The sequence below is a fragment of the Thermoascus crustaceus genome (genome assembly GCF_041956765.1).
Source record: "Thermoascus crustaceus strain CBS 181.67 unplaced genomic scaffold VTN00scaffold_1, whole genome shotgun sequence".
Taxonomy (NCBI): Eukaryota; Fungi; Ascomycota; class Eurotiomycetes; order Eurotiales; family Thermoascaceae; genus Thermoascus; species Thermoascus crustaceus.
Window position 1 is genome coordinate 5544842 of NW_027192527.1, and position 9814 is coordinate 5554655.

Genomic DNA, 9814 nt, shown 5'->3' on the forward strand with positions numbered 1-9814 from the left:
GTATTCAGATAAATTTCCTGCTTCGCTTTAAGAGGTATATAGCTATGAGCACTCGAGAAATCGCAACTGACCTGCAATGAACGGTCATGATATACAGTAAATCTCCCAGACACGCTCACTTAACCCGGGAAGGATACATGGACTTGCTCCTCTTGCAGGCTGAAGTATCAATCTAAATGGGCTCATCTGGAGGAATCCCCGAGTCGGACTTCCTGGAATGTCGGAACCTTGCGGGACTTGTAGAAACCAAGGAGGGTATCCATATCTTCCTCATTCATTTCCACGAGCTCTTCCAAACTCCATGACTCGCAAATCTTAGACATCCTGCGTGAACTATTAGCGTACTGCCATCGTTTCGCTGAAGAGACATTTCAGATCACCGACCATTTCATCCGCTCCGGGCCTTCGTTGATTTCTGGAGCAACCTGTCTCAGCTTCTTTCGTAGCCTGCCCACATTCTCTATCGCTGCACCCGTATTGTCCGGGAGTGTCTCTGCAATCTTCTTCCGGATGATACTGGCCAGCTTTGGACCATTCCCGTTTGTGCTCACCATGACCTGTAGTGGGCCGTCGCGGTGCACGCTGCCAAAATAGAAGTCGCATTCCGACGGTACATCTGCGATGTTGGCGGGGATCCGACGTTCCTTGCAGAGTTGCCAGATCCTGGTCGATGCCCCCGGATCGTCGACGGCGCAGAGGACCATGTCCGCGCCATCTAGGTCCTGAGGCTCGAAATTGCGATCTATGTGTCTGACTTGCTTCTGAGCCACACGGAAAGCGACCTCATCGTTCAGTCCGGAGGTGGGGCAGACGACGGTTACTTGGGCATCTGCATTGAGCGCATGGAGGATGCGGCCGGCAGCTACCTGGGCTCTCCATTATCAGCATTGAAATAGACAAGGATGCTTGGTGGGGTAATTAAGAGGAATATATATATTGACAGACGGGGTAACAAGCATATACCTCCCCACCGCCGACTACCAGGACATTCTTATCCTTGACCTGCCAGGCGATAATGAGAGAGCCTCCTCCCTGCACCTCAGGGAAGCTCTGCGACATCTCGACGACGGGAGGAGGAATTGTCGAAAAGTCAACGGCGGGCGGGACACTGCAGATCTCGCCGCTGCATCGGCGCATCATAGCTTCCAGCCCGGCGGGACCGGCTACGGCGGGCGGAAGGAACCGCGGGCGTTGCATTCTCGTCTTCTCCACCCACCACAAAAATTAACCCCGTTACCACCACTGCTCTCCTGCTTCAATTCATGCCCTTCCACAACCCCAGGACTGGCTAAGATCCTGACCAGCAGAAGCCACCATGCGTGGAGTTCAAATCTTCAGCGGGACGTCACACCCTGCCCTCGCTGAAGCGATCTGCGAGCGCTTGGGCACTGTCCCCGCCAAAGCCGAGCTCAGGAAGTTCAGCAATGGAGAGACGAGCGTTAATATCGGGGTTTCAGTACGAAACCAGGATGTCTACATCGTCCAGAGTGGCAGCAGCAAGATCAATGACAGCGTCATGGAGCTGCTGATTATGATCTCTGCCTGCAAGGGTGGTTCTGCAAAGTCCATTACAGGTAAGTTGCTCGTCGATTGTGCGAAGCAGATTCCCCTCCCAGCCCTAAAAAACCGACAATGGCTAACACTCATTCCTGCATAGCCGTTATGCCGTAAGTACCTCCCTCGTATGGAGAGCGTGCCGTCGGTGCTGACATCGCAGAGATATTTCCCCTACTCTCGCCAGTCTAAAAAGAAAAGCCATCGCGGCGCCATAACCGCCCGGATGCTTGCCAACCTACTTTCCATTGCTGGGGTAGATCATGTCATAACCCTAGATCTACATGTATGTCTAATTTTATTCGTTTCGCCTGCATGCGAATTCGCCCGAATGGCTCTGATTTGGTTTCCCTGACAGGCATCACAAATGCAAGGCTTCTTTGGCAAGCCAGTGGACAATCTTTTCGCAGAACCCTTGATTGCTCGCTGGATCCGGATAAATGTTCCCGGTTGGAAGGACGCTGTCGTCGTCAGCAAAAATGCAGGAGGCACTAAACGGGTGACGTCGTTGGCAGATACCCTGAAGCTTAACTTTGGAATTGTCACAACCGACAGGAGGAGACCCAAGATGGCGGTCACAATGACTGACAGTACAATATTTTTCGATTCGATCGAGCACGATCATGCTCGGGATGGCTCCAAGGACGAGCGTAATGACAATTCCCGGCCTTCTACTTCTGATGGTCCGCAAGACAATCTGAATGGTAGCGCATCTACTGCTTGGTCAGCTAGCGCCTTGCGGCCAGAGACCCCTCCTGCGGCCCGTCGTCCTTCGGAACTGGAAGCGGCGAACGAATACATTGATGAGCGTGCACGGGACGTGGTCACTGGACGGATCGTCCAAGGTCATCTCGTGGATGATGATTACCCGTCTCCTGCCCTTTCTTCAATGTCAACACCCATGACAGCGCCTCCGGGTACCGGTCAAAATCAGGACCATCATGAGCATCTTCCGGATCCCATGGCTGCTTCCATTGTCTCGGGCACATCCTCATTGCAGGCTGATCACGCCCTCGGAGGCACTTTTGATGCAGCCGAGTCATCCGATGACGAAGCTGGCGGCTCTCTTCGTGAGGAAGAGAAGACAATCACCCTGGTGGGAGAGGTCAAAGATAGGACCGTTTTCATAGTCGACGATATGATTGACAAGAGCGGTTCCTGGATTGCGGCCGCAGAGACTGTCGTTAAGAGAGGTGGAGCAAAGAAGGTCTACTGCATTGCTACGCACGGGCTCTTCGGCAATGAATCGCTTGAGGAGATGGAAGCATGCGATGCCATCGACCACATTGTCATAACCAACTCGTTCCCTATCTCCGCGGAGAATCTGAGGAGCTCCAAGAAGTTGGTTGTTATTGACGTCTCGACCCTTCTCTCGGAGAGTATCAGACGCCACCATTACGGTGAGAGGTATGTGTTGTTGGAAGCTCTCTGTGCAATGCGATGCGATGTGGCTAACAGAAATCGAAGTGTCTCTGCACTCTTTCAGCTGAATGATTGAAGGTATGTTGTGCCAGCATCCCAGTCCTGGACCTGCGTTCCATCTAATCAGATCCATCTTTACCAGCCTGTTCAGAGGCTAGGTATGAGAAAGACGACTCGTGAGGCGACTGATTCGCCTACGGAGACTGCTTTGTAGAGGACATGATGACGTTACTCCTTCTACTGTAAATACTTTGATGATGGTACCTATTTTATGTTTTCCTTCTAGGCTTCGCAGATGCGTTTGAGCGCCCTCGTTTCTGCAGGTTTCGCGAAACATGTTCATGTCATGATACATCTAATGTCCGAAACGACCTACAGCTCGGTCGACTTCCATCTCAAGCTACGAGTTGCTTATCGCAGCAAAATAGCCAGAAACAGGGAAAGGAAAAAGACAAAAAGACCAAATATGAGTTGTCCGGACATGGTCGCTCTATTTTTTTATCGCCGCGAGGACTTACAAAGGGCAACTGACGTTAATTGGAAGAGGCACACTGCCCCTCTCTTTCGACTAGGATACCAGCATCAAGCGTCCATTGCAGGGCCTCAAGCATACTCCAACACAAAGTTCATTCCAGGGCAAACGAATTCGGAAAGTTTGCAGGGTGAGATATGAGGCATCGGCACACAAACTCCGATCACGCGGTTATATCACCATTAGCAATAATAATAGCAATCACACACCAACGGTGCAGACCACTTTGGGTTCTGCAAGAACATCTTGCTGGAAAGGGAAGTTTTCTTCTCTGATCCTCATCTCAAAGATTGTTCTTAACGGAGCGTTGGGAGAACAGACACGGATATCTAGGCGTCTTCCTATTTCCCCCGATGCTTTCCCTTGGGACGGCGCTGGGAGAGTGGGTAGATACCTGGAATCCTACGAGGAATGAAGGCATCGCTTTTAGAACCTACGCCGTTTGGCTAGGCTTCGCGGCCCCCAGTGGCCGGTGGAAGCGGTGCAAGAGAACATCTCGGACATCTATCTTCAATAGTTATTCGTACATATCTAAATAGCAATTTATGTGCATCGTGATGTATATGCTTTGAAATGAGTCTACTCACCATGGCTGCTGAGTTTGCCCCCATTCTACGCGGTTGAGCTTCGTAATCCCAGTCTCAAGAATCTGTTAGGAGAGCTCATCTCCATCAATAACATGCTTTTCTAAACATATTGTCTCTCGAGTTGTTCATGAACTTGAGGTAGAAGGCGAAGGTTCGGTAATGGGTTCGACTGTGAAGCCGAAGCCTTTTTATTTTTAGGCTTGGCCTGAGCTTGGAGACATTGGAGGCGATCTGTTGATGAATAGACAATCAATAGCGCAGGTTGCCCTGACTCGCTCATAGTTCCAAATTTCCGATTCCCCGCCCTCTCGCCTTGAGTGAGACATATTTCGGAGAAATGCTGAGAATAGGCTATATAGCGGGTAGAACCCAATTTGTTTGTCGCCCTTGCTTGTGTCGTCCTAGTTTTCGGTGGGTACCGACCTCATCTACCTACAAGCACCCAAAGATGGCGCTAGCCATGTACAGTATACAGTGCAGCAGGTATGTAGCAGGAGGCGCGCAATTATTTGTCTGGGTCGTCAACAATAATACTTATAATGGTGGAGCGCACTGCACACATACATGAGGCATGTACATATTGTACGTACGTACATACATGCATAAAAAAACATACGTAGCGAAACGGAGTACACTGTAAGCTGCGTGTTCCTCTGCACAGTCACAGAATTGGAACTCCAGAACCCAATCCCTCCTCCTCCTCCAAAGGGGGAAAGCCCGTCCCTTTTGTTGTTTGTGTGTCTGTCCTATCCCTATAATACCGTTATTATAGGGAGTCTGTATGATGCATGTCGCTGCCACCGGATTACTCAACCTTGAGCGGAGAGTCCGGAACAGAAGATGAGGGGTCGGATAGATTTTAGACTGTTAGTGAGGGGGGAGCATTGGCCTCTTCTTATCTTCTGCAGCTATTCAAGAACGGTCACAGATTGTGTCTCTTTTTGTCTTTTCTTTTCTCTTTTCTTTAAAATCGCAAGGTCCAATCCAACCAATTGCAATTCAATTTCCTCCCTTCAGCTAAGTATTGCGCGAGCCCTAATAATAACTGGAAGAAAATGATCTCCGAATAGGCTATGATCCATTCCCAATCCTACAGATAATGCCAGTTCAATCACCTTGTGTGGAGATACCTGATACCTGCGGCGAGTTGCGGGATAGGATGGGGATGGTGATGATGTGCACATTGGCGCCTTCGACGGTTCCGATCCAAATTGATTCCAGGCCCGTTCCAGAGGATTTCATTTCCCTAAGTTTGCTAGGCGACCCTTGCTGCGACCTCCTGCAGTCTATGGGATTTTATGGTGACGATGATGCAGGGCAAACACGAGGTGTTATGCAGTTGACGCGGTCACGGTGAGGTGAGGCTGTCTTCCGTTTTGGGCTTTCTGAGGAACCAGCATGAACACTAGCAAGGATGGATGCGACCGCCACATGGGATGGGATGCATAGTGCATGTATTGCATACTTACTATATGAGTTCCTCTTGCGAGATCGAACTGAAGCAAGCAAGCAAGCAAGCAGCGGTGATGCATTATGATTGCTTCATTACTTGCGTATGCTATAGACTAGGGGATTTGCTCAAGACCTTTTTTTTGTCTTTCTCGAAGGAATCATATTTCTCTCACGGCGTATCATATCATTCCCGAGCAAAAGTACTATACTGGAGATCATCACTGTATAAGCACCGACTGACAGACCGCCTCGTTTGGCCAGACTTGCTAGCCGCGAATCCGCGATGGTTCAAGCCACCCAACTGCCACAACGGTCATAGACAGGTGATTGAATGGCAGGGCGACTAGAGCTGCATCCATGATGCGAGTTTTTGAGTTTCGAGACTCGGGAATCCCCTCGGACCCCTCTCCCCGCGAGCGTCCGGGGGCGCGAGTTTGGTGGTGTGCGAGGGCGGCGGGAAACGAATCAATCGACCGATGTCAGAAATGAGATTGAGCTCCCGAGGCGACTGGACACGCCGAGATCTCAATACTCAGCCTCCGCAAGCCACAGGCGATCCGTGGGGCCCTAAGCGTTGAGGAGCTCTACGTTATCTAGTTAAGTAACTAGATAACTAATGCGGCGTAACTCCGTGAGTCCGCATATTGCAGAGGAGATCCGTCAACGACGAGTATCTTTTCTGCTCAGCATATCTTTCCTTCATCTGGAAGGTAGAAATATATTGTGGGCCTGGAATGGCTGAGGATTGTTTTTTTTTTTTTTGGGACTATATGTAAGTATATATATAGTACATGACCGAATTTCGGTTGTAGTTAAAAAGGAGCATCCCGATGTCTTAACCGCGAAGTTCGGTCTTAGATGCCTTAAGGTACATAGTTTAAGACCACCACTAAACCGAGAGAGGGAATTCATATCAGGAAAAACGGATATTCTGCAATGACTTACTCCAATCGGCCACGGACGCACTCCGGGTGAACGAGAGGACAGACCTGCCGAGAATCCGGGGTCCTTGTCGCTTAGGGCCCCTAATTAAAAAAACATCCATGTCTCCCTCGCGACGAGATTCTGCCTACATGCAGCGAGACGAACAACGCCAGTCCCTGCCAGCGACCGCGGGATTCCAGCCTGCCGGTTCGTGGGGCTCAAGCAGAGTGGCTCTGGTATATATCACTTTTGCTCTGCCGCGCGAGACATCCGCAACTTGATATCAACTAACCTGAGTGTCGGGTCGTGTGGATCCCCCGGTGGACGCATACGCTAGTGGTAGCCTGCAGGGATGCAGCTGTCGTTCGTGAAAATCCCGTCCCCGTCGACGCTGAAAAAAAAGACCGGTTCAATCAATGGCCTGACGCCCGGCGTCGGGGGCCTCGTCTCGACGGTTTCGATAAGGCCCGAATCAGAGCATCACTTGCAGCAACTAGGCGGGACCATATACCGATTTAACTCGTGCAAGGCCACACAAGACTCGGGTGGGTTCGACGGGCCCCAACTAGTCTCGGGATCGCATCCCCGACAACTTTGGCTTTTGTGGGTTTCGCGGTGACATCTGGAGTTCTAGATGCTCGTTCGCTTTTGCTCGGTGGTGCTCCCCAGAAGCCTCCTGTCTGGCTCTTGGCTACGAATTGCCGCGTCGAATAAGATAGAAATCTAGACGGGTGGGACGGCTTATTCGTCAGCGCATATCTCAAAACGACAGACGAACAGAAGGACAGAGTCTGGATGCAATTTCGGCCCTCACCTCAGGAATGCCTGGGTCCGAACGCAGGATCCACGGACAACAATCGCCATGGCGCAAGATCTGGAATGTCTTTCGCTCACCGAGATCCGCCCGCCGCTCTCTCCCCTTGCGCGACAACCAGATCAACTATCACTCACTATCCGACTCTGGTTCCTTTCCGAGTCTCCCGTGAATAGTCGGACCTGATCTCCACGGAAGATTCCCTCCTCCACAGTCAACCAAACCACGGCTCTACTGTGGGTGATGTGCCGTGGGCGGCTGAAGCCTTTGGATTCTGGGCCCGGTTCCTCGAGTTCGACCTCAGGTTGACCCGGTCCCCTTTGATGCAAGTGACTCCTCATGGCCATATCCCGTACAGTTGATAAATACCCCATAAAAATTCCCGCCACGGCCAGATTCACCTCCGTCTAAGAGGATATCTCTTTCAGTCATCGTTGATTCTCTCGAGTCACCACCTCTCGTTTACCTCCGTCAGAAAGGATATCTCTTTCAGTCACAGCTGATTGCTTTGTCACTATCTCTTGTATAAAAAGCAACAGCATTCCTTCGTTCCAACTAAGCATACCTTCCTACCATCTACCACACATCATCTGCAATTCGACAAGTATCTCCCGGCTCGACACACTTGAGAGGACTCCTACAGATGTCCAGCCGCTGCAGCTTCTCTTCTTCCTAAATCTCAGAACCCAGATTCTAACTTTCTCGTCGCATTCACATACACTACGAACAAGCAGCTCTGTCCCTTCGTTGTCCTACAGAGAGAACCTCTTGGACTTGGACCTGCTTCCCACCAGGCCTGCAGCCCGCTGGAGGAGCCACTAAGACCCGCCCTAGCACTCGAAAGGGTCTCCTTGTTCCAGCCCATTGGAGACGCCGTCCCGTTCCCAAGACACCGGAACTTGAACCGAGCTCCCGGTTGATCGACAGGGCTTGCGAAATAACACCGTCAGAGGCTGTCACATCACCCTTCCGATAGCCGCAATAGGCGCCCCCCGTCTGCCCCTCTGGCTTTCAAATAGTCTATGGGGGAAAGAGATTTCTAAAAATTGAAATTCTCTCTGATACTCGAGGAGGAAATCATCATCATGGCCAACCAGTGCTCCGGGCATCAGTTTGTTATTATTCAGAGGTCCGATGGGACCCCGATCTCCTGGCGCTGCTACAACTGCAATGGAGGCCCATTTCAAGCAATATGGCAGTGCAAGATCTGCGGTTTCAACCGCTGCCACCAATGCCACACCGCGAAGCCTGACGATCAGTAGGCAGTAGCGGGGCAAAGTACGCAGTGGTACTATAGGTCACGGTGAGTCCCAGTTTACAGTCTTTACTTCTCCTTAGGAACCCCTTTGACGCACCAGCGAACCCTATTTGTTCTATATAAGCGATGTGCTTCTTACTGGACAACTATGATTTGACGCAGGGCTTGTTCCGCTTGGTTGCGTGGCTAACAATAGCTAACAATGTCTTAAGGTGTCGCCCTAGATGATGCCGTCTTCTCATTGGTCGTGCTTCCCGGATCACTACCTCGATGGTCTGCATGTTCCTTTTCTTGTACACGGAAAACATTGCCACATGATCATGTGACTTATATGCACGCACTTGCCCTTTGTTAGCTGATCAATCATGAATAACTACCACATGCTCCTACTTTGTACCAGAATGATGTCTTCATACATGAAGAGGGAGGGCTAATTGGGACTCAGTCTGCTTTTTTTCTTTCTTTTTTCTTTTTCCCTTTTCCCTTTTCCCTATCAGTTTGTCTACCTAGGTGTTCTAGCAGTCGGTTTCTCGAGTTTGGAAAATCGGTTTTGCTTTTTTCTTTTTTCTTTTCCTCTTTGTCAGATCCTGATTGGAGTTGGTGGTGGTAGTTCCGAAAGAAAAGTTCCTACCTATCTAACTAATCTAATTATGATATCTGTTTCTTTTTCTTTTCATGACATGGGATGTACGAGTTTTCTTTTCCTTTTTTTTTCCCTCGGACCGTGTACGAGTCAACCCCTGTACGAAGTAGAATAGATCCCAATCAAATTCAAATTGACCAAAATGAAAACGTTGTCTCGACTTTGTGTTCCTACTGAGTAAGTATCCTAGAGGTATACACGTACAGGAATGTATTGTAGATGGAGTGCCTGGTGAATGCGCAATTATTTTGTGCAATTGCCCTGATCTTGATTTGATACCGATTCGGTAGGAAGTACAATGTACTTCAAGTAATACGAGGACTTAGGCCTAGGTGATCCTAGTTATTTTTCTAATAAGGGTTTTTATTTCTTCCCCTTCTTGCCTTCGCCCATAAGCGAGGCATTATCATTAAGCGAGTTGGTTGCCGGCGAACCGTGAAGCGAGCACTACTGTACAGCACTACCATGAAACTCGGTACTAATGCACAAATTGCATGAACTACGTTAGGCGAGTACTGTACATGTACAGTAGGGCCTAGGCGGTCCGGAAGATTATGTGTGCACTAATTAAAGAGGTTCTCGCTAATAGATCCTACATTGATATTAGCACCGGCGTACTCTCACGTAA

The 9814-nt window shown here is 49.9% G+C and overlaps 4 protein-coding genes across 4 annotated transcripts; 2 read left to right on the plus strand and 2 right to left on the minus strand.

The window, feature by feature from the left end:
- Positions 1-182: 182 nt before the first annotated feature.
- Positions 183-1197, minus strand: VTN00DRAFT_2001 (uncharacterized protein; the record flags this gene model as incomplete). The annotated part of the gene is made up of 3 exons (XM_069428172.1): positions 183-324; positions 385-866; positions 964-1197. The coding sequence occupies 3 exons, from the start codon at positions 1195-1197 to the stop codon at positions 183-185; spliced, it is 858 nt and encodes a 285-aa protein (XP_069292703.1).
- A 118-nt stretch (positions 1198-1315) lies between these two features.
- Positions 1316-1671, plus strand: VTN00DRAFT_2002 (uncharacterized protein; the record flags this gene model as incomplete). The annotated part of the gene is made up of 2 exons (XM_069428173.1): positions 1316-1574; positions 1658-1671. The coding sequence occupies 2 exons, from the start codon at positions 1316-1318 to the stop codon at positions 1669-1671; spliced, it is 273 nt and encodes a 90-aa protein (XP_069292704.1).
- A 250-nt stretch (positions 1672-1921) lies between these two features.
- VTN00DRAFT_2003 (uncharacterized protein) lies at positions 1922-3052 on the plus strand (the record flags this gene model as incomplete). Its single annotated transcript, XM_069428174.1, has 2 exons — positions 1922-2961; positions 3022-3052. The coding sequence occupies 2 exons, from the start codon at positions 1922-1924 to the stop codon at positions 3050-3052; spliced, it is 1071 nt and encodes a 356-aa protein (XP_069292705.1).
- Positions 3053-5890: 2838 nt separating this feature from the next.
- On the minus strand, positions 5891-7632 carry VTN00DRAFT_2004 (uncharacterized protein; the record flags this gene model as incomplete). The annotated part of the gene is made up of 5 exons (XM_069428175.1): positions 5891-6055; positions 6493-6572; positions 6621-6704; positions 6764-6815; positions 7423-7632. The coding sequence occupies 5 exons, from the start codon at positions 7630-7632 to the stop codon at positions 5891-5893; spliced, it is 591 nt and encodes a 196-aa protein (XP_069292706.1).
- Between the last annotated feature and the right edge of the window lie 2182 nt (positions 7633-9814).